The following is a 24,956-nucleotide window of genomic DNA, read 5'->3' on the forward strand; positions in this document are numbered from 1 at the left end:
ATTGGGTGAGTTAGCCTGCACAGTTGCCATAAATTACCCATCATTGACATGACAGCTGTGCGGTGAAAAAATAAATAAATTGTGTTTCAGCACTAAGAAACGTCTCTTTCTGTGCTGAGCAGAGAGATAAGCTTGTCCCAGAGGGAGTGGATGTGTGATAGAGGGATGGAGAGAGAGGAAGAAAGCATGAGACAGACTGAGAGAGAGAGGTAATATTGGGTGATAAAGAAAATTCCAGAGACATTCAGGGACCTGTTTCCTTGTTATCGGCCAGAGCTTGTCCTCTCGCTCCAATTTGCAGTAAGGTGTCATTAACAGGCTACATTGTCCCACCCCATACTGATGCCTGTCAAAGAATCATCAGCCCCAGAAAGCAAATGAGAACACGCACGCACGCGCATGTGCGCGCACACACACACACACTGCTTGTCGTGATATGTGTGGTTTCTTTTTCTTCATTTCTGTCTCTCTTCTCTCATTTGTATATTTTCCCATGCAACCTTGTCTCTCGGCATGTGCCTCTCTCTCCCTCTGATCTGAGGTAGTGTTTGGGGACATTTCTGCCATGTAATCTTGTCTGCAGTGTCTTCTGTAGTCTTCTGTTAGATTTCCATAATTCATAGTGTGCTATTACTTCCTGTGAATCTAAATGAATGGATGATCACAATCAACAGATGCTCGCAATGCACTTTATTGTAAACTTCTCTTCCTTCCTAACACTTCCTGCCATGGCAAATGTTCCTACCCTCTGCATTTCATTTTCATAAAGATTTCCGTATGCTTTTAGAAGTAATTTTTACATAGAAAATTAGAAAATGTAAATTTTTACATAGAAAATGTAAAAATACATCAAATGTATTATAAAATGCGTGTTTGTGTGTATGTTATCAAGATATTATGTAATATGTCATTTGCAAAATAGTAATTGTTTTATTATATATTATAGTAGTACGTTTAGTATAAATATATAATTTGTCATAAATATATTTATGAAAATATACTCTCTCTTTCTCTCTCTCTCTCTCTCTCTCTCTCTCTATATATATATATATATATATATATATATATATATATATAAAATAACATAAATATGTATTTTGAAGTTAGTTTGTTTTTTAATACACAAACTTAAAACGTGACTGATTAAATCTGAATCAGATGTATGTCACTAAGGCAGTTTTTCCATGCATTTTTAATGACTCAAATCAGCCTCAAATTGAGTTATTGGCTTGAATTGATTTACTGAGTCACTTAATCTTTGAATCAGACAGACCGCACTGATTTACCAGAGGCTTGTGACTGTATGTTAAAAGTTGTTTAACATTATGTTGAAGAGCATCTGATTTCATCAAAAGTACCAAAAGAGTCACACATGACTTAAAGAATCACTTTAAAGTCGCTAAATGCCTTATGGTTAAATATGATGCCTTACGTTAAATACCTACTTATGAATAATTTTTACATTTAGAGGACGTCCCCATTGGAACATTTTGACAGATTTAGCTCACTTCCGGGACATTTATGTCCCCAAAATATAGCTAAGTAAACCCACACACATTCAAGCTCAAGCAGGCACATATATTTTGCCATTTTCTTGCCATTTCCTAGCTCACTATAGCAACTGCATTTGCTGTTAAACTCTATTGTGCTGAGGTAGTTTGAAAGTCTCTCCACGTTTTAAGCAGATATAGATCGTTCCTTGCCAGAATGTCTCTTATGGAGTCTGATAATGAACGTTCCCTGTTTTAAAATGAGGTCCTTATGAATAAAAGAAGACATTGTTTGACATAGTTACCGTTCGTGGGTTTGCCAGGCATAAACACAGTTTGAGAGGGAGCTGCTGAGCCACTTTATTAGCTTTAGCTACAACATTTGAAAAGGACGACTTGTGAAGTCACTTTTTGGCTCGCCCAAGTTTCCAAGAGAGAAACACCAATGAAATGTTAACAATAATCTACAGAATTTATCGACTCTGGAGTTAGCAATTCATTAATTCATTATACGCAAGGAACTCTTGTCCTTCAATAACTTCATATTAATAATTGTGAAAAATAAATCATGCCGCACCGCCAGAGGTCACACGTGCTGCCAAACGGCGAGCAAAAAATGGGAGCGCGTAATAAATGGCAATGAAAATACTTAGATAATACGATCATATTAAACCCAGAGCCCATCCATCAGAGATGTGATGTTCTCATGCAGCAGAGCTTTTTATGTGTGCGGATTTCCTTTATGTAATTATTCATGTCGTAACAAAGCAGCTTCACGGGGTACTACGCACTCTGGCTTATCTTTGATCTCTGGCTTTGGACGGGACGCTCCGGAGGTGGTCTCCAGTCATAAAAGATGTGCTTTCTACATCATTTGTATTCATGCGTGGTCGGAGTCAGAGGACACGATATGTCTGTCGCTTGTGAAATCAGAGCAATCCGTCTGGAAGTTTGCAGGGGGAAATGAATAGAATTGATCAGAACGGCATTTGAGGGGAGCTTGAGTTTCCTCAGCTGCTGAGGGCTGATATCCTAAAAATGCGTGCGAGTCTGATCCTGTCTGTTTGACTCCGAGGAAAACTCGGATCGGATTTCTTGCTTTGTCTTTCATTTCTCGACGTGCTTTACTCTTATCACATGACATCCCGTTTTGCCTTTCACTTTCATGTGAGTATCTAGTCTCTCTCTGTGTCTGTCTTTCACCTGAACTCAGTCTCCAGATTAAAACGTTTAGGGGTGTGAGCTTTAATGTCACATCATCTGAAAACATTACAGCTCTAATAGGCATATTTGACTGTCTAGGACAGATGAGATTGAATATTGATTATTCTGGAAACTAAATAAACTAACTGCCCTTTGCTAAATTACAATTACAGATGAATTTCAAATGCATCTCCAAAGTTAGTCACATTACATGCGCTGCCAATTAAAATGTGTCTGTTATAACAGGAGTCTGACAATTAACACTTAAATATGTGAGTTTTCTCAAGCAGAGCGGTTGGTGCCTTAATTGCAGACGCTCTGATAGCAATAATTGCTCTTTAATCATTTTAGTTTTATAGTGCTTTTACATGTATATCTTACACCAATTATGTTTAATAAACTGACAATGTTTCATGTTGCGTAAACACTTTGAAACTGTGTTGTTTCAAATGGTAAATCCATTTCCCAATGTCTGCATGTAAACTCTTTTATCAGTTTCTGGGAATAGTTCACCCCCAAAAAATCTGTTCCAAACCTGCATGATTTTCTTTCTTCTGTGAAACACAGCTAAAAGGTATTTTAAAAAATCAATAGGGTTTCAAGGCAGTATGACATTTTATGGGTGACATTAAATGATGACAGCATTTTCATTTCTGGTTGAACTATACCTTTAAACACACAATATTGCCTCCCATTAAGCATTGCAGGTTGTCTGTAATGGCATGGCCAGCCGTCTGTTGGGAGTCATTAGGTCCAATCATCGCACTGTATGGTCCTGTAACGGCCAATAATACGTGGTCATTTGACAGCATCAAGTGCACCCTAGGGTTCGAACACTCTTCCCCAGTGATCTTCCAATATTCCAGGATGATAATGTGGCTGCATGCTGCAAAATGTATTCATCCTGAATCTAAGATTGAAGTCAAACACCTTTCATGGCTTTCCTAATGACCAGATGTGAACATTGAACCATTATGAATGTTTTGTCTCCATCTCTCATATAACTGAAGTTTTTCTTCTTGAAGAAAAGTCTTCATTCCATTACATGCTGATATTATTACCGCTGAGAAAGAGTCTTTGAGATGAATGGGAATGCTGATGGATAGCTTTTACTCTGGCTTGGATCATCATGGAAATTCTGCCTCAGTAGATCATGTCGAAAATCACTGCAGAGCCCAGAATGACTCCAACACTTGAAGGTTCATTAACTTGTGGTGACGAAAACTTCATGTGCATTGTCAGGTTCAATATTGTGGAACTGGTTAATATTTTAGTGCCTATTTTTTCTAAAAGTTCCATTACCTTTTAAATTCACTGTGCAAGCACAGGAAAAAGAGTAATGTGGCACTCTATTGTTTTGCATTAGCATAGCTTGGCTATAATTAGGCCCGAGCAGGTGCTCATGTGCTGCTTTGTCTTGTTCTTGTTAAGTATTATATTATGTGCCTTTTTAAAAGGAATCTCTGGTGTACTTGCCTTGCTTCTTTGTCACGCTAATTAAACTGCTGAAGTCAGACTCCTCAAAGCTCAGCCAGGCCTGCATGTGGAGGAGGATGCGGATTTCAGGTGAACAAGTTGACAAGTCGCAAGAGGATCCCTCTGGTTATCATTTGGTGTAGTCGCAAAAAAGCATAATATGAAGCACATTCTCCAGACGTAATTAGCTAATTATTGGGATAGTTTTCTCACGTTAACATTTATATACCGGCAAAAAAGATAATGTTGTGTTTAATGTTTGGGGTAGAACATTTCTGCAGATGAATGTGTCATTTCTGTGGCATTTTGTTTCTGGAATTTGAGAACTGCATTGTAAAAAAATGTGTGAGTTCAACTAAATTTATTTTTCTCTGGGGAAGCTGGGTAATTAGATAAGGGTTTAAAATGTTAATCTAAATTGTTTCATGACTTTCCTCTTTTTTCACAAGGCCTCTTCTATTTTCTTTTTTTTTTTACCACACTCATCCCTTTCACATCCATTCCAAAAGGTTCAATAATTTTTTTGTCTCCAGAATTTGTGTGTGCTTTAGTTATTTTGAGATATGCAATAGGGTATGAAACCTTTTTTTTTAATTTTGCTCAGTGAAATTTGTTTACAGTCAAACAAGGTTTTCTATTCAGGAATTTGAGGTTTGCAAGTCTTAAAATAAGTCTAATATGTAATAAAGTTTACATTAATAGTTTAAATAGTTAAATTAAAATTAAAATGTTGGTTTTGTGCATTTTATTTATATATATATATATATATATATAAGTTTGAACAGCTTGAAAACCAATAACTCTCTGTGACTGAATGTAACCGATTGGCGAGATTTGCAGCTTCCAGTTGGGGGAGGAATTGAAAACCGAGATTAGAATTTGGATGCTTCCTGCTTCCGTAGTAAAGCTAGCGCTGTGTTTGCATACTTTGTCGCACATAAAGTGGATTAGATGCAATATTTGTCAAATACACAGATGCTTTAGACATTTTAATGTATGAATGAATGTAATTTATGTACTATGGTTGTATATGCAAGAATAAAGTGTAGCATAAGCAATTTCTATTAAGATTACATGAAAATGAGTTTTTACTGTAACACAGATTTTGTGAGCATTTGCAGAACTGAAGATGTCAGAATAAACAGAAAACACGTAATCGTTGTCATCTGGGAATCTGGTGAATGGTGAAGCAGCTGTATTTTCATCAAACCTGTGCAGAATGAGGCAGTCGACTGCTCTTGAATTGTACTTACAGTATTTTAATAACATGCGTCACGTTGACAAATTTTCGCAACAACATACACTTCAAGTCAGATCAGTCGCCGATCAGTAGAAGCCGAGCATGCCTTGTATAGAAAATTACCACAATGATGGTTCCGACTCAACTTGCTATTGAAAAAGTCCTGGGACGCTTCATTTCCAGCGATATCGTCGACCTGATTGCAAAGACACTATTTAAACTTATTGACACATTATTTTCCTTTTTTGATATTGTGCAGTGCTTTGACACAATTTGCATTGTAAAAAGCACTATATAAATAAAGGTGACTTGACTTGACTTGACCTGGGTGTGTAAAGGATATGTATTATTATTATTATTAAAAATAATAATAATAATGTGTGATTTTATTGGATTGAAAATAAAAAACTTAAAGGTTTTGTTGTTGTTTTTGTGTGTAGGTCAGATAATTGACTAGCTTAAGATGCCACACTTCCTATATTAAACATTTCCATTCAGGGGATGTTTCGTATGAACCTAAAGACCCAAGCTAAATGAAATGTCATGCTTTATTAGCCCTGTGTATCGCACTCAATTCAACAGCTATTAAGTCCCCCAGTAACACAAGGCTGTAAGTCTGGTCTTTCATTTCTAGTGCCTTTAGAGGGCAGCCTGTGATCTTCTCTGTTAGGCAAATCACCCTTTATTGTTTCCCTGTCTCGTTTTTAAAGTTATTCTAAAGGAAAGTTGGGCTCCTAATGACAACCATAAGAAAATGAATAATTTACATCTACATTTACGTTCACGGCATGCACTTTTCTTACAAAGTGCATATTGTGCAAGTGGCAATTACCAGAGGGGGTAGCGAACAATCACAAAGCCCTTGTTTGAAACATCCATTACCGTATATGTATTTAAAAGTAAAGTTTGTGCCATTTTTCGTGTTAACATGGGGCATTGAATCAATGGAAAATAAGCCCTTATTCCTTTCAAGGAACATTCGAGAGACCCTGGATATTGATTAGACATATCTGGACAAGAAACTAGATAAAACATATTGGTTCCTGTCTGCGTGTCCAAGGAGAGAAGATAGTCTAGTCTTTTTATAGTTGCTCACTAATCTTTTCTTTTAATATGTCCTTTTGTCTTGTGCATTTTTCTTCTTTTATCGTGCTTGTGTGTGTGTGAGAGACTGAGCTAAAGGGGGAATGAAAGGGAAAGAAAACTTAGCTTTAACCTCAAACTCTCAATGTCTTTCTTGTACTGCCGTGTCACTTGCAGGTTAGGTTGCAAGGTTGTAGAGGTTTGTTTAACTGGATTTGTTTGACACCTTGCAACCTCTTGCAGGCCTTTCGTGCTGAGACAGGAGACTATAAATGAGATAAACGATAAAAAGCAAATCAAATCTGAAATTTGGAGACATCTGTTTCACAGCACAGAAATGCTCATTAAAAGACTTCACACCTTAACAGCGGCACTCACTTCGACAGTTGGTGAACAAATGAACTGCCATATTATATACATTTAAGGCCGAGATCACTGCTGGCATGACTGTTTTACATGTGTCGTTTTAGATTCACAGTACCTTTGGGTAGAGGGTTGGGGGCAGGTTGACCGATCATGGGTTTTTGGATTAGATTAGTTCATAAGAAGAGTGTGATGGTATTTTGGGATTTTCACAGGGTTGAGTTAGTGTAAATGTGGTGTGAATGTGGATTTAGAATGAGAACTGAAAGGTGTAAAGACTCATTTTGATCGGAAATTTAAAAGATATGTTGGCTTTTTTTTAATCTCCTATGAATCGCTATTGAATATGAGTAGTTTTCAAGGGAATTTTTTAAAGGGGTCATCTACTTTGCCTTGATTTTTTTAAGAATTCATCAAGCTATGAAAACACACTGTAACTGCTGACCATTTTTTTTTTATTTAACTTACATTTAAACATGACTACCCACATTTTCACATCAGCAATACTTATTGTTATTGTTTAGAAAGAGGACCCTTAATCTGCACATCCTTCCAGAAGATGTAAGAAAAGCTGAAATTGATTTTTAACATCGTCCCTCTTTTTTTTAAGTCTGACTTTAAACGCTTTTGTGACACATTTCACAACGCAACTATTGTGCAAAGAGGCTTTTACTGAAATACTATAATAGCAAATAAATGAATGCATTTACATTTTTGCCTTTTTTGGTGCAAAATAAAGTAACTTTATTTAATTTTTAGGTCTTATTATTATGTGTGACATCCTATTTATTAAACACCATTCAAAATAGTACAATATATGCCCCCAATTGATTTAAATTTACACATATAAGTGATACCGTATTATACTGACCTCTTCCATTGTTTACAAATATCAGTTAATAGCTGATTTGTATGTTGAGCAGACCAATTACCGCAGTGCTGTTTTGGTAATTACAGATTGTACCTTTTAACACATTCAAATGAGCTTAATGAGCAAATTGGTTTTGATGGGTAAATCAAAACCATTCCTCAACATTATGGTTCTGCACTGCTTTAGAGAGAGAGAGAGAGAAAGACAGACCCCTGTTAAATACAAAAAAGCAAACCCATTACTATATTTCATTCGTTCTCTCTTAATTTGCATATCTTGGCTATTTTAAATCAGCCCTGCATGAAGCCAGCTGGTCGCTTGTGAATGTTTGTCTTTTCTATTCACGTTACCCCAGAATTCTTCCTGAAAGCTTGCAATGTAATTAATCCATCACAATGTAATTTTTTATGCCATAAGATTTTATAGGTTTGTGTATTTATAGGTTATATGTATTTTTCATTTACTGTTGTTGTTTTAAATCCCTTTAAATTATGTACAACAGATACTTTATTATTTTATTTTATATATCTAGAAATTATATACCTATAATGCAGCTTAAATGACAAAATGCAACCCTGGCCTAAGTAAAATTTCTCCAAAGTGACCTGAAACACCCAGATACTGGGTGCTTGTTTATGGAAGCCCGTTCTATGGTTTCTATGGAAGCCCGTTTCTGCCCCACTGAAAAAAAAAAAAAAAAAAGGTAAATGCAACTTTTTATCTCACAATTCTGACTTTTTCTCACAATTCTGCCTTTTTTCTTGCAATTATAACTTTGTTTTTTTTCTCAGAATTGTGAGATATAAACTCGCAATTGCGAGTTATAAAGTCCAGTTTTGAGGGGGGGAAAGACTATGTTCTCAGAATTTAGTTTATATTACGCAATTCTATATTACGAGTTTATATTACGCAATTCTGACTTTATTTCTCAGAATTACAAGTTTATATCTCACAATTCTGAGAAAAAAAGTCAGAAATGTGAGGGAAAAAAATAGCAATTTCCTTTTTTAGTTTTTTTATTCAGTGGTGGAAACAGGCTTCCATAAAAAGCTCTGCTAGTCTATGATTTGTCATTTGAAGCATCCAAGTAGAATTTAGATTAATTATAAATTTTCAAATTGGTAACAGTTTGTCCCAGGAATGCTCCCCTTGAGATTTAACGTTTTCAGTTTTAGTGAGGTGAATCTCTTTTGACACAAACTGTACCTTGTGCATGATGGTGCAAAAATAGGATATTTTCTGATTGTGACTCATAGCTGAGGTGTGTGTAGACTGTGATGTGAACTGAGGTGTGTTTTTTGTTTGGGGGAAAAGAAAAGAGGCTGTGGCTGGAAAGATTTTCACTAAACCTGGACTCAAGGCAGAGCAAATATTTGTTGTCTGGTGGTAAACAGGCATCAGTCAGGGCCTCAGACAACACCATTTCCTGTCTAGTCTGTGCTTTCTATGTACCAATATCTTTTATCAATCACTAGGAGCATTACAAAAAAACAAAAAAAACAGCCTAGTTCTCACCAGAATACGACTTTCAATATTTAAAAAAAAAAAAAAAAATCAGTTGGAATGATATTTATTTTTACATTGATTATTGCAGATTTATTGATTAAATGGAATGATTTATTAATTAAAGTACTGTTTTGACCTTGATCTAGACTCAGTATTTGAGTTATAATATATAAAAGTTATATAATTTTAGAATATTATTTACAAATTGTATTACTTATGTGGTTAAATGTGCATTTGGACAATAATTAATTTTTTTATTTTTATTTGTCAAGCTTTAAGATTGTCATGACCTGTTATGCACCTTTATAAAAAGCCTATGTACTATATATAGTTTCGTTATAAAACGTCTTAGGTTACGTATGTAACCCCAGTTCCTCGAAGGAACAAGACGCTGCATCAGGAGACGCTTTGGGGAACGCCTACAGCGTAACCGGCTCTGAATACCAATGAAATCTGTCCAAAGGATGGGAGGGACGAGGTGGCGTAATGACCAGCTGGTATAAAAGCACGTGTGGTGAAACCGGCGTCAGCTTCTAGAATGAAGCAAGCGCTGGCAGGGATGCCGGAAGTGTGGCCTCGCTACGCAGCGTCTCGTTCCTTTGAGGAACTGGGGTTACATACGTAACCTAAGACGTTCCTCTTCAGGAACTCGAGCTGCGTCAGGAGACGCTTTGGGGAACGAGATACCCACGGCACCAGACTTCCAAGTCCCTGCCCTGTGTGTATCCAACGGAGCACAGCTAGGGTGAGAGAACGAAAAACCTGGAGTGGCTTGTATGTCTAGGCCATAAAACCTGACAAGGTCAGGGCATAGACCATCCCGCAGCGTTGCAGATGTCCTGGATAGGGACACCTGCGAGAAAGGCCTTGGAGGCCGTCACACTTCTCATGGAATGCTCTGACTCCCATAGCGAGGGGAGGTCAGAAGACTCATAGGCGACTGCCTCAGTGCACCACAGAGGAAACGTGTAACTAGGGGTTGTCTGCCCACTGTCAGTCCACCAAGAGGGGTGTGGTAAGCCGAGATTGCCACCACATAGACCTTCAAGGTGGAGTGGGCTAACCCTGCGGAGAGTCGAGCCTGCAGGAACTTCAGCACTGTACCAACCGGGCAGTTAACTGAGTTGAGCTGGCGATCTCCGCACCATGAAGTGAAGAGTCTCCACTTCAGGGCGTACAGTCTCCTCGTAGAGGGAGCTCTGGATTGGAGAATGGTCTCAACAACCTCGGTTGACAGACCGGAAGCTATGAGCTGTGCCCCCTCAGGGGCCACACCCACAGCTTCCACCACTCTGGGCGGGGGTGCACAAGGGTGCCTCCTGCCTGTGAGAGGAGATCCCTCCTGACTGGAATCTCCCATGGAAAGCTGTCGAGGAGGGAAATCAGGTCTGAGAACCATACTCGGCCTGGCCAGAACGGGGCTACTAATAGCAGCCGGAGTCCGTCCCGGCGCACTCTCTCCAGAACTCCGCTCGGAGCTAGATGACGTAAAGAGTACCAGAGGGGACATTGCGCTGTCTGAGTGGCGAAGAGGTCCACCTGAGCCTGGCCAAACACTCTCCAGATCTACTTCACCACCTCGGTGTGAAGCAACAGCCCCTGCCTCGACTGGGTGTCTGCTCCCACATGCTAACCCAGATGCTCAGAAGGGAGCGGCATGCTCAAGGTGACCCTCTAAGTTGAGGGGAGTCAGCTCAACCAACCAGGAGAGCTCAGCCTCATAGCCCACGCAGGGATCTGGTGCGCCAGCCTGTATAGGGGGCGCGAACCGCAGACCTCCTTGGTGGTTGCTATAAAAGACCACCAATGTGTTGTCGGTGTGAACTAACACATGGCAACCTCTTCGGTCTGGGAGAAAGTATTTCAGAGCCTGAAACACGGCCAGCATCTCGCTTACCAAGCGAGATGATGACCCCTCCACAGACCGTGGGCAGGGCGGCCACTCATGACCGCTCCCCGACTGGTGAAGGATGCGTCCGTCGCTAGCGTACGCAGCGACACGGAGCTCCCAACACCAGGCCCAGGGACAAGAACCAAGGTTGTCACCACATGTCCAAGGCACGTAGGCACCGCCGCGTGACCTTGATCATGCGAAGCCACTGTAGGGGTCTCATGTACAGCAGGCCAATAGGTAACACGTTGGACGCAGCCGCCATCAGACCCAGCAGTCTCTGAAACTGCTTGACAGTGAGTGACTTCCCCGAAGGGAAGTACCCGGTACTGGTAAGCTTCGCCCCCATAAGCAAACCTCAGGAACTTCCTGTGAGTGGGAAGGATGGAGACATGGAAGTATGCGTCCTTTAGATCTACGTCTCAAACCAGTCCTCGAACTTGATCTGAGATACTTACCTGAGCATCTTGAACTTCAGTCTAACAGACTGAGCAGTTGAAATGATGCAGATCTAAAAAGGGGACGCAATCCTCCATTCTCCTTGGAACTATGAAGTACCGGCTGTAGAACCCGGACTGTCTCGTGAGGAGGAACCACCTCGATGGCCTCCTTCCTTAAGAGAGTATGTACCTCCTGTTCCATTACCAGAGCCTGCTCGGGGCCCACTAATGTGGAATTCACCCTGTTGAATTGAGGCGGATGAGAATCGAATTGGATTATGTAGCCTCTCTCTACAGTGCGCAGGACCCATCTAGACACATTTGGCAGTAGCTTACACACTGTGAAATAGTCTAAGGGAACCAGTCCCTCGAGACTGGCCTCTGGTGTAGTCAGAGCGGCTAGTTCGGTGCCCTGAAGCGGCGAACCGGCAGGGAACGACCGAACCAGCTGCTCTAGAGACCCCTGAAGGGGTGGCGAGCATCTCAGCTCCGCTACGGTACCGGGCGGAAGAGACTGAGACGTGCGCTCGCTGGAGACCGCTGCGCCCTGAAGCACCGTAGGTGGCAGGGTTGGCAGAACGATCTCCTGAGGGCACTGGGGGAAGACGAGCACCGTATGCTGCGGTGAATCCTGCTCTACCCCAGCGGGGCTACCCTCATAAGCCCTGATCCCACTCACATCAGGGCTTCTTGGCCGAAGACCAAGCTTGCCTATATGAGGAGTCAGCACGCGGCAGGGGCTGCTCTCACCCAGCAGCCCAGTGAGCTAGAGAGCGGCGAGGGAGAAGCCCCCGCCCTCATCCAACTCCTTGAGCAGGTCAGCGTGGCATGCCCGCAACACCACCATGGCGTGCAGACATAAGCCAACCCGACCTGCTGCCGCGTACCCCTTGCCTTCAGAGACGACGCAGCGTCATGGGACAGATAGCTCGCAAGCGTCTGTTCCACACGCGGCATCGCTCTTTGATCGCGCTCACTCGTCCCCATCACATACCGTAGTAATCAATAGGGGACGAAGAGGCGGGCCGAATTGATTTCCCTACGACCTCGACACCTCAGTGTGGAGGTCGGGGGAAAAAAAGGCAGGCTCGGATGTGGAGGCGAGTCTGAAACCGCAGAAAACCCTCTCTGCGGTTCGACAAGCCACTCCACAAGCTCCACATATTGGGGTGACAGAGTGGGTCCAACATGCTCAACGCTTCCCATGTCAACCTCCTCGGAGGAAGACACGAGAAACACTGACGCCGCTGCCCGATGGGAAGTAACCGCGAGACGGGCTTCCGTACTCGAGGAGCGGTCATGGGATCTGACAGGTGAGGATGGAGATAGAGACTCGCTCGTCTCCGATCCCTCCATCAGATCCTGCTGCGAACCCCATGAGCGCCGCCTCCGCTCCGCCTCAGCGGAAGCGGGCAGCGCCGCGGGGAACACCAACACACACAAGCTGTGTGTATCCCCCGCATACACAAAAAAACATCTGCAGGGAGGAACACACAGCTCGTATTGCGCTTCTCCCATATTCCAAGCCTTAAACTGGCTCTTATTAGCCATAGCTAAAGACAGACAACAGTAAATAAGACTGACAGAAACACAGAGCGCTTGCTGAATGACAAAAAGCTGACGCCGGTTTCACCGCACGTGCTTTTATACCAGCTGGTCATTACGTCACCTCGCCCGTGACGTCCCTCCCATCCTTTGGACAGATTTCATTGGTATTCAGAGCCGGTTACGCTGTAGGCGTTCCCCAAAGCGTCTCCTGACGCAGCAGAGTTCCTGAAGAGGAACATATGCATCACTTCATAATAGCTTTGATTAAATGAATGAACTTTATTGCATTATATAGTACTTAAGAGATCATTAGACATGCAGTGCTGCTGAAAACTTCTTGCCTGGAGGATCCGGAAGTGCAGATGTCTGTTTTGTGACCTTACTGTAATTTCAACTATAAATGATAAATGGAATTGAGAAAATTAATTTCCTTCAAAACGTAGGGCCGTATCAACACTTTGTAACCGCCAACATCGCCATGGTTATGTTGTTAAATTATTGGCACATGAAATGGCTTAATAATCTGTATAATAATTGTAATAAAATTTATTTCTGGAGACATTGTAAAGAGGTGATGACATCATAAAACGCATTACAGCCGCGTTCATCATTGTGATTTTAAATTATGCCGAGTGATTGCTCTATGATGCGTTGCTTGAAGGGACAAATAACTGATAAAGGAGTTTAATTGGCTTGGAAAGGGCAGGCGAAGTAAGAGTGGCCAATGAAGAGAGACCTTATGTGACCTTCCTCTGCCATTGTATGCGCCTGGACCCGTATTTACAGTCTGACAACGATTTATTCCAATTTAGCTGATAGAGTCTTCATGTTTGCTTCTGGTTATCAGAAGATTTTTCCTCTGAAGTCAAATGCCAGCGCTGTGTCATGCATCAGATCAGAGAAAGGAAGTGGTTGATGGGTGACATTTATTGGCTGTTGCTGGACATCTGTTTTTGGTGGCATCTGGTTCTGATTGATCTCTTTGGTGCTTTGTGGTGTGGTTTTGACTGGTCAATGTTCAGCTGTTGCAAAACCCTGTAGATTTACTCAAAATGGCAGTATTTGGAGAGATACAAGCCTTTCATTCTTAGCATTACAAACAACTGTGCCTTTTCGTGTAGTGTTTTTAAAGGAATTTGTTCTCTTGGATTCATTATTCACGGTTTGGGAACGTTATGAATTGCATCTACTGTTGACAGCGCTTGCATGAGAATGTAATTTTAGTATTTATTTTATTGAGCTGACACATTTCTGTGGCACTGACAGAAATATCTTGTTCTCACAAATATAGGTACATCTCCAAAAATTTTAATATCGTGAAAAAGGTGAATATTTTTTGTCACTCATTTCAGAAAGTGAAACCCATATATTATATAGATTCATTACACATAGAGTGAAAAATTTCAAGCCTTTATTTCTTGAAATTTTGATGATTATGGCTTACAGATAATGAAAACCCAAAATTCATTGTCTCAGAAAATTAGAATATTACATAAGATCAATAAAAACAATTATTTTAAACAGAAATGTCAGGCTTCTGAAAAGTGTTCATTTCTATGCACTCAATACTTGGTTGGGCCTCCTTTTGCATGAATTACTGCATCAATGCAGCGTGGCATGGAGGTAATCAGCCTGTGGCACTGCTCAGGTATAATGGAAGCCCAGGTTGCTTTGATAGCGGCCTTCAGCTCATCTGCATTGTTGGGTCTGGTGTCTCTCATCTTCCTCTTGACAATACCCCATAGATTCTCTATGGGGTTCAGGTCAGGCGAGTTTTCTGACCAATCGAGTACAGTAACACCATGGTCATTGAACCAGCTTTTGGTACCTTTGGCATTGTGGGCAGGTGCCAAGTCCTGCTGGAAAATGAAATCAGCATCTCCATAAAGCTTGACAGCAGAAGGAAGCATGAAGTGCTCTAAAATTTCGTGGTAGATGGCTGCGTTGACTGTGGACTTCAGAAAACACAGTGGACCAACACCAGCAGATGACATGGTAGCCCAAATCATCACTGACTTTGGAAACTTCACAACATGGATTCCGTGCCTCTCCACTCTTCCTCCAGACTCTGGGACCTTGATTTCCAAATGAAATGCAAAATTTACTTTAATCTGAAAAGAGGACTTTGGACCACTGAGCAACAGTTCAGTTCTTTTTCTCCACAGCCCAGGTAAAACGCTTTTGACGTTGTCTCTTGTTCAGAAGTGGCTTGGTAGCCCTTTTCCTGAAGATGTCTGAGCGTGGTGACTCTTGATGCACTCCAGCTTCAGTCCACTCCTTGTGAAGCTCTCCCAAGTGTTTGAATCAGCTTTGCTTGACAGTATTCTCAAGCTTGCGGTCATCTCTGTTGCTTGTGCACCTTTTCCTACCCAAATTTTTCCTTCCAGTCAACTTTGCATTTAATATGTTTGATACAGCACTCTGTGAACAGCCACACCGTTCAGTAATGACCCTCTGTGACTCACCCTCTTTGTGGAGGGCGTCAATGTTCATCTTCTGGATCATTGCCAAGTCAGCAGTCTTCCCCATTATTGTGGTTTCAAAGAACAAGAGACACCCGGAATTTATACTGTAGGGGTGGTCATTCATTGAAACTCAAATGTAAATATACTAATATTTTGAGATACTGATTTTTAACTTTCATGAGCTGTAAGCTCTAATCATCAAAATTAAAACAAAAAAACTTTTGAAATGTTTTACATGTAATTAATCTAAAATATATGAAAGTTTCTCTTTTTGAAATAAGAATGAGCTGGGCTATGAGAAAAAATTAACTTTTTCACAATATTCACATTTTTTTAGATGTACCTGTATGTTTCATCACTCGTATAATGTTCAGGGATGAGAATCTGCATTATCAGATTGCACACAAAATCGTATCCATTAGATATTAGTTGTGTGCAATATCAGATTTCAAATTCAAATGTTAACCATTATGTAGTGTTTACTTCATTTGTGCATTGATCCATGAGGAGCCCGCTAAGCACGGATGGGCAGTTGTTTTTCTTCTTTGTATGTGTGTGTGTGCATGCATGCATATGAAATAAGTGCAAAGAGAGTGATGAATATATTAAACTCTATAACAACATAAGCGTGGGAAGCTCATCAGTCAGCCTTACAGAATGACTTTAATTTGAAGCTTTGTATGGCTAGAATATGCTCGCATGAATAAAGGATTCAACTTTGTCATGAGCTGGAACGTGTGTTAACAGAACGTGCAAACATCCTACGCAGTTTGTCCGTTTAGGATGTAAAGGTGCTCTCTTCCGAGCCAGCTGTTTAAAACATTCACGGGCAGCTGACATGACCTGTAATTTCATTTTTTTCTCTCTTAATTGAGATGGACTTTTTTATTCTAATTTTGTTTCATATCTCTTTTTATTTAAATTAAATGTACAGTTGTGATTGTTCTCATCACTTGTAAAATTGTGAATGTGCTTAAATGTATTGCAGTTATATTTTTTAAAGTGAGTGGTCATTAATTTACATATTTTCTAAACATAAAAAAAAAATCTAAAGTCTATATTGTTTTTGGACCAATTATTAGTTTTGTGGAGTGACTTTTGAAAAAAAGAAATGGAACTTTATTAAACCTAGAAAAAAAAAAAAAATTATATTATTTGGTTATTGTGGGAGACAAAAAATGCAGTGCAGTTGCAATATAGTAGCTGTTTAACACTGGATGGAAATGTCAATATGCACACTAAATGTGTGACCAATTGTTGTGGGTAATTTGTTGTAATTCAATAAGAGAACATGCATATAAAATATATCGGAAAGACATTTACCATATGAATTCCTTGATGCACAACAAAAACTCTCATGTGACTTCGCCTCAACAAATCTTCTTGCACCAATCTCATTGCACACCATCTCAAATGTTGTTTTAATCATTCTAAAATGCCTGAGCTAAATTCTGTCATCAAAACGATTTGGTAGTTACCTCCCAGAACTGTCTCATACTATTTAATTCCCAAACATCATCCGCCTTCAAACGCAAAATAACATGACACAGTTTATTGTGTTTCATCTGCGCTCTGAGGCGCAAGCCGTTTATCATGTAGGGAAAAAAGAATTTTGACATATTACTAACAACATAAAAGTTATTCTTACGGTTACTTTATAAAAATCAGTAAAGATTTTACAGCAAAAAGACACGTGTATCACAACTTGAGGGTGTATATGTTTAGTTATGCGCTTACTTGCTTAATAACTGTCAATTAGACAACAGAATGCACGAATAAGATGAAGTAGTTAGGTTTATTAAAGATAAACTTTAAAGAAATTGCATATGAAATATGATACATATGTGTTAATGCGCTGATATAGGCTAATAGATATATATTCAGTTTATTGTATTGTGTTTCGAAAATTTGATGTATTGCAATATTATTCTCACACATTTCTGAATGTGCAACTTGTGCTGAATTTCCTGCTTTACCTCATTGCAGAGCCTTCAAAATAGAGTTGAGCATTGGCACATTCCAGTAAAAATAATATGATTCTGACACATGGCGCAATAGCGCTTCAGGCAACCCAAGTTTGAGTTCCGGCTCATGGTCATTTCTCGATCCCATTCCTCTCTCCTGTCCAGTTGCTTCCTGTCTTTCTCTGAACAGTCCTCTCATAATAAAAGGCAGCAAGGCCAAAAATATAACCTAAAAATTGCACCATGGGAATAGTGCACCTTGGTTAGCAGTCAGTGTCTAAATAAATAAATAAATTATGAGGAAAAAGATGGACTCTTGCAGTGAGAATATCAATTCAGTATAGTGAGAATAACATATCGCAATACTTTGAAATACTCAACAAAAATGAATTCATCTCTATTAAATCCAACATAGCCTGAAACCTTTGAGACTGTTCAGGAAAACAGATGTAGACGGTCACGAACAGTTTGAAAGCTCATTTATGATTGTCGTATCTCACCTCAGCCTTACATAGATCCCACCTGGACAGATTGGGCCAGTTCTGCCTACTGGTTTACTGAGCTCTCATGTTGTAGAAAAGGTCACCATGAGGAGCTAATGGCCATCATCACTGTGTCAAATTAAGGCTCATTAGACGGACCACATCCTGTGGGCGCTCGGTCTTACATCAGCACAAAGAAAGCCATTTTGACCTGCAATAATTGCCTTGATTGCACCATCCTCTGCTTGCAACAGAACGGCTTGAATTCCCGATTCATTTGAGCATGTTTTTAATAAATGAATGTCCCTGTAAGATAGATTACTTGTCTGTCGTAGCACAAACTGTAATGTAGCAGTTGGGGGGTGAAACTAGAAAGTGATGTATGTCCTTCATTGGACACAGAACATTTAGTTTTTATTAAGAGTTTAACACGTACACGATACATTAGTGGAGGTTCAATAGCCGTAGCTTTGTTTCTCATTGTATTTCACTCTGATGAATTAGCAACTCAGAACACCACGTAAAATGACAAAAGGAAATGAGCAGAGCAGCATTATTATGACGTGTTGCACTAGGCCTGGCGAGGCTGGGTAATGTCTTGGCGTGGAGGCTTGACGTTTATTACTTTGGTTAATGTTACCTGTGTTACCCGGGTTGTGGTTTTCTGCAGGGGGAGATGAGGAAGGTGCTGGAAAGGTCAGCGTTGGCCTTGCTGTTTCATTAGGAGAGATGTGCTTTTTGCGTCCTGTGCCACAGTCCAGTTGTGATAGAAAATGTCTCAAACAGCCAGTCTTCTATTACTTTGTGAATTAATATCACAGTTCAGAAAAATTTGCTTAATTATGTGATTGTGACATTGTGATCTCCTTTCTACGAGGAGTATAGCTGTTTAAAGATGATGTAAGTGATTTCTGTGTGTATGTTTGTATATACAGTATAGAGATGATTGTGTGGACATGTCAAGCACCCTGAGTAAGCGTTTTAATGTGTTTTTTTTTTTTTTTTTTTTAAAGAAGTTTGTTATGCTCACAAACTAAAAAGTTAAAAAGAGCTGAATTTATTTAAAATAGAAATATTTTGTAGAAAGCTGAAATACAATAAATGAGATGAAAAACTTCTGAACAAATATGAAAATTAGAAATGTTGTGGAACTAAATAAAGTAAAAAAGTTGAAGGGCTAAAAATGATTAAAACTAAAACTAAAAAAAAAAAAAAAAAAAATTAAATGTCAATGACAACAGCACATTACTAAAATATAAAAATCAAAGTCAAGTCTTTATATAGCGCTTTTTACCATGCAGATTGTGTCAAAGCAGCTTTAGAGTGTTAAACAGGGAAATAGTGTGCTGTTCTCTTCTGGCCAGATGCAACCAGAAGTTTCAACGCTATCTCACGACCAACTCATACATATTTTACGAGGTGGCTATTCGTACGACCTCACTCGTACGATTTAGTACGATTTGTCTAAACCCCAGTGACAGGTTGGTTTAGGGCCGGGGTTAGGTGTAGGTCATTTGTACAAATTCATACGAATTGGCAACTCGTAAAATACGTACGATTTAGCAAAAATCGTATGAATTTGTACGAGTGAGGTTGTACGAATTCGTACGAATTAGCCACCTCGTAAAATATGTACGAATTGCCGGGAGATCGGGGTGGCAGTTTCTATCTGTAATTTTCTGGGAATAGAGTAATATGCTGAGAATCTCAAAACTTTCTGTGATATGTAAATCTACAGCATTATGTGTTTTCTTGATGTATCATTCAGTGTTAATCCTCAAAGAAAGCATCCAAGCAGTCTCTCATTGCTATCATTAGCTCCTCAGCCAAATGCAACATCTGTTTGTGGTGGCAGGTGAAAATACACACTCTTAACTTCCAATCTAATGTAATTTAATCTAATTTGCACCCAGAACTGGCCCTTTTCTAAATGTGTTTGATGTTTTGCACCTGCACAACATTGTTCAATTCTGATAAAATCAAGATCAAAGTTGTTGGGATTTTAGTCTACATTATATGCAGGCAAGTTATGCGGCATGGCAACAAGTGTCTAAAAACAGAGTGAAACTCTGTAATGAGAAACATGCAGAGGGAATAACTAATTGGCAAAAGTGATCACTTTAAAAACTAAGTTCAGCCCTGAAGGCTATCAGACATGTAGTGTGTGTGTGTTTGATGCACAATGGTGTGGGACCTCCAGCATGGAGAGGGAATAAACAGCCAGCCGAGGCTGCTTGATTGCTCTGGATTGTGGGTGGAAAAGGATAAATTAGCAATTCATTCTTAATTACAAAGACCAGAAAAACATTGCAGCTAACAAATGAAGCAACACAATTACTGATAGGGGTGCGCTCTGTTTCCGTGCCACGCTTAAGAATTGTTCTCCCGCAAGTCGCAGGGCCAAGCTCTGATTAATGATGATTTCTCATTGAATCTCTCCAAACATTTATGAATCCAACCGCCTCGGCGCTCCTTCTATAAATCTACGCAGGGGAGAAACATTTCCGCCCACAAAGGCACGCAGATCTTTGATCCGTAAACAGCGCCACGCACCCCACCTAATCTTGCCACGTTACCGGGGGTCGTCGGAATAAAGAGCTAGTTCGCCTCACGTTTAATGTGGCCTATTTGTGACGGCGGTTGTCAGTCAGTGAATGGCTGGCAGTCACGTCACTGTGTTCAGCCCGGGTGTAATAAAGAGTTGAGTTAAAGCCCTGGATACAGGGCCCGCCGAGCGTGTTTTGAAGTGCCGTGGTCATTCAGCAAGAGGGATTTATGACCTGCGGTCCATCAGCTCTGATCTTAAAAGGCTGTGATTAACAGCAGAGAGAGTAGAGATGGGATTCAGCACCGCTGTAGGCAAACCTGACAAGGCCATACCACTCAGAAGCTTTTTACTCGGCCTGTTAACACGGGGACTTGCTCTCTCTTACACACACACACACACATTGTTTTTCTGTGGGGAATGAAAGATAGTAGCATATGTCTCTTTCAGGATGGAATGAGACCTTATTCAGGTGCTCTTGAACCTATTTTTTTAACCCAATGTGAACCTTTTTTTAACAATTGAATTTTGTCTTGAAATTTACTGATATTTAATTATAATTATTTTAATCTATATAAAAATAACTTGTTTTTTTTATCTTGTGAGAATTATAAACTAATGTATTTAATCATTTGTCCGTCATAAAAAAGTTATAACTATTTGGGATCCCAGGGACTCCAGGTGTAAAAATAATATTAAATGTAATAAATTTGTGTGTGTGTGTGTGTGCGTGTGTGTGTGTGTGTGTGTGTGAGAGAGAGAGAGAGAGAGAGAGAGAGAGAGAGAGTATTTAATTTTAAGTATTTGGCTGTTAATTTGACTGTAATATAATAAAATAAGACCCTATTCAGCTCCTCTTAAATCTGTTCTAAGCCATAACAACTGAATTTTGTCTTAAAATTGACAGAAATTAACTCTGATCATTTATAAATCTAAAAACATATTTAAATCCAAGATACTCCAAGGTGTTTTTAAAATCTAAATCAAAAGACAGGTTGATCATTTGATTTGATTGGTAAATAATAGCTTTATTTTGAAATTCCTGTTATTACTTTTATTCATTAGCATCTCAAATAAAATGCATGTTGTCATGGTGACTTAAATTTGAAGTTTATTAAAGTCATTTGTTATATATTTATGAACCTTCTTTGTCTAGAAATACAATCCCATGTCACTCAGGCAAAAGCAAGCACTTTTAATGCCACGCCATTAGCATGATCTCCCAGACCTGCTGTAGCGGAGACGTTGTGTCAGCTGTGGTTGGCAGAATATCTGTATTCTACCAAATACGGATGCACAAAATTAGTATTGCACTCAGGTGCGTGTCAAAAGCAATCTGTCCGCTCACAGGGTTCGGAGTGTGAAATTAAATCAGATACACTCATTATCTCTTTGCACTACTAAAAGGTGTCAGGCATCTGAACAACCACAACCTGTCCCTAAAGTTTTATCTCACTTGCTTTCACAGGTGGAGAGCATGCGGCCACTGTAACACATCCACTTCCTGCGGCCTTCTCCGACCTGCTGCCACACTTCCTGGTGGAGCCTGATGATGTTTATATCGTTAAGAACAAGCCAGTGACCCTCACCTGCCGCTCGACCCCTGCCACTCAGATCTACTTCAAGTGCAACAGCGAATGGGTTCACCAAGATCAGCACTTGATCGAGCGTGACGTGGACCCTGCCACAGGTAGACCCTCTCAACACTCTCTCTGAGGTTGACAATAAAGCCGGCTGACCCACAGCATTTATAAAATGACACTGGAAAACAGGAGTGCCTATAAAGGATGCTTTCTAGATGCTCATGGATTGGACTGTAGCATTAGTGTACTGTCTATCATAAAGGGCCGGTTTAGTTTGGATCTTTCTTGGTTTTTGGAGCAAAGGCAGCAATATTAATAATTGCAAAACTGTCAGTTTTGTAATCTATTAATAATATAATTGAATAATAATTTTACTGTAGTTACCAGATGTTGCTATGCACACTGAAAGCTTTTATAAAACTGCAGGAACAGCAGTATTATATAAGACTAATGTTCTGTTCTATTTATTAATAGTAATCATTTAGCTTAACCGTAGGCTGTTCATGGTTTCCAAGCAACATTATGGTCAAAGTTCATTCTGTAAACTTGGCAAACTAATATATAGGTATTAGGCTAGATATTATACATAACGATGATGTCGTACTCTATACAGGGGCGATATAGCATCAGATGTTTCTTTATGAATAGCCTAATGAACAATTTTGGTCTTACATAATGTAAGGTCACCTAATGAAGAGTTTGTGATCCATGATAAATGAAAACGGATTGAAAGCCAGATGTTCTTTATCGACATATCAGGAAGCTTATGTGCAATGACTGAAAACAATACCTTTAATTGAGAAACTGAGAAAGTCGAGTGGCTCCACAAAATTCAAGGTTTTTAGAGTTACCTAAACAATGCTTAGATAATAACTTTTAGATAATATATTTTTAAAAATAAATTAATTAATTAAAAGTTTGAAATTAAAGGGATAGTTCACCCAAAAATGTAAAGTAGCCAAAGCTTTACTCACCCTCAGGGCAGGCTTTCCTGACAATCATCTTTCAGGCGAACACATTCGGAGTTATATTCCACATTGTCCTGTCTGTTCCAGTCTGTATAATTGCAGTGAATGGTGTCCGTTTCTGAATTCGCCTCTTCGCCTTTTGTTATGCCTACGTCATACGCCACAGCCATATCACCCTGCAGCCCAAGACTGGTTGCCCACTGAAGCTAAGCAGGGCTGAGCCTGGTCAGTACCTGGATGGGAGACCTCCGGTGAAAACTAGGTTGCTGTTGGAAGAGGTGTTATTGAGGCCAGTAGGGGGTGCTCACCCTGTGGTCTGTGTGGGTCCTAACACCGGTGACGGGGACACTATACTGTCAAAAAGCACTGTCTTTCGGATGAGACATTAAACCGAGGTCCTGACTCTCTGTGGTCATTAAAAATCCCCTGGCACTTCTCGTAAAGTGTAGTGGTGTAACCCCGGTGTCCTGACCAAATTCCCTCTACTGGCCCTTGTCTATCATGGCCTCCTAATAATCCCCATGCACTTGATTGGCTCTATGACTCTCTCTCCTCTCCACCTGTAGCTGGTGTGTCGTGAGCGCACTGGCGCCGTTGTAGTCTGGCTGCTGTCGCATCATCCAAGTGGATGCTGCACACTGGTGGTGGTTTAGGAGAGACCCCCCCACATGATTGTAAAGCAATTTGGGTGTACAGCAATACACAAAGCGCTATATAAATGCATCATTCATCATACATTCATTCAGCCGTGTGGAGTAGTTTTATGATGGATTTTTCGGATTCAGAAACAAGGGCACCATTCACTGCAATAATACAGATTGGAACAGACAGGGCAATATGGAATATAACTCTGAATGTGTTTGTCTGAAACACATTCAGAGTTATATTGGGGTGGTGATGGCGCAGTGGATAAGACGCATGCCTTTGGTGTGAGAGACCCGGGTTCGAATCCACTGTGAGACACCAATGTGTCCCTGAGCAAGACACTTAACCCCTAGTTGCTCCAGAGGCGTGCGACCTCTGACATGTATAGCAATTGTAAGTCGTTTTGGATAAATGAATAAATGTAAATGTGTGAAAGAGGAATGTCAGACAAGCCTAGTATGCCCTGAGGGTGATTAAATCTTTGGCTAATTTTAATTTTTGGTTGAACTATTCCTTTAAGTTGTCATGTGTTATTGTGTAGGGTAGGCTATTACACAACAAAAATTATCACAAAGCACATATTTATCATTTTATGTTTAATATTAACTCCTTTAATTGATTTTTAGGGTTAGGGTTAGACAACGGAATTAGCACAACGCATCAGAAACAAGCCACAATACAACGAAAACAAGCCACAACACAAAGAAGCCAAATTAGCACAAAACAAAGGAAACAAGCTGCAACACACCATGAAAACAAGCCACAACACAACGAAATTGGCATAACACAACGGAAACAAGCTGCAACACACCATGGAAACAAGCCACAACACAACGAAATTAGCACATCACAACGGAAACAAGCCACAACACAATAACATTAGCACAACACAACAGAAACAAACCACAACACAATGGAATTATCAAAACACAATGGAAACAAGCCGCAACACAGCGAAATTAGCACAATACAACAAAATCAGTCCTATGCATTGTGTTGTGGCGATTTCGTTGTTTTGTGGAGATTTTGTTGTGTTGTGAACCTCTGGGCCGCCATAAAGCAAGATCACATCCACTGCAGAATCTAATTTTCAGTAGCATTTGGTTATTGCTACTAGTTTAGCGTGGCGCTAATGGGTTAAGAAAGGTTCTTTTGATTAGCTTGAAGAAGATAATCAGGCATTGAGGGAGGCA

The 24,956-nt window shown here is 40.1% G+C and overlaps 1 protein-coding gene across 1 annotated transcript in view; it reads left to right on the plus strand.

The window, feature by feature from the left end:
• The window catches only part of LOC306883302 (netrin receptor UNC5A-like), a 217,337-nt gene that overhangs the window by 88,922 nt on the left and 103,459 nt on the right, over window positions 1–24,956 (plus strand). The window contains exon 2 of the mRNA XM_079438470.1: window positions 22,036–22,257. Coding sequence (XP_079294596.1) covers window positions 22,036–22,257 — 222 coding nt within the window. The remainder of the gene's footprint in view (window positions 1–22,035; window positions 22,258–24,956) is intronic.

This window comes from Barbus barbus (genome assembly GCF_936440315.1).
Source record: "Barbus barbus genome assembly, chromosome: 17".
Lineage (NCBI taxonomy): Eukaryota > Metazoa > Chordata > Actinopteri > Cypriniformes > Cyprinidae > Barbus > Barbus barbus.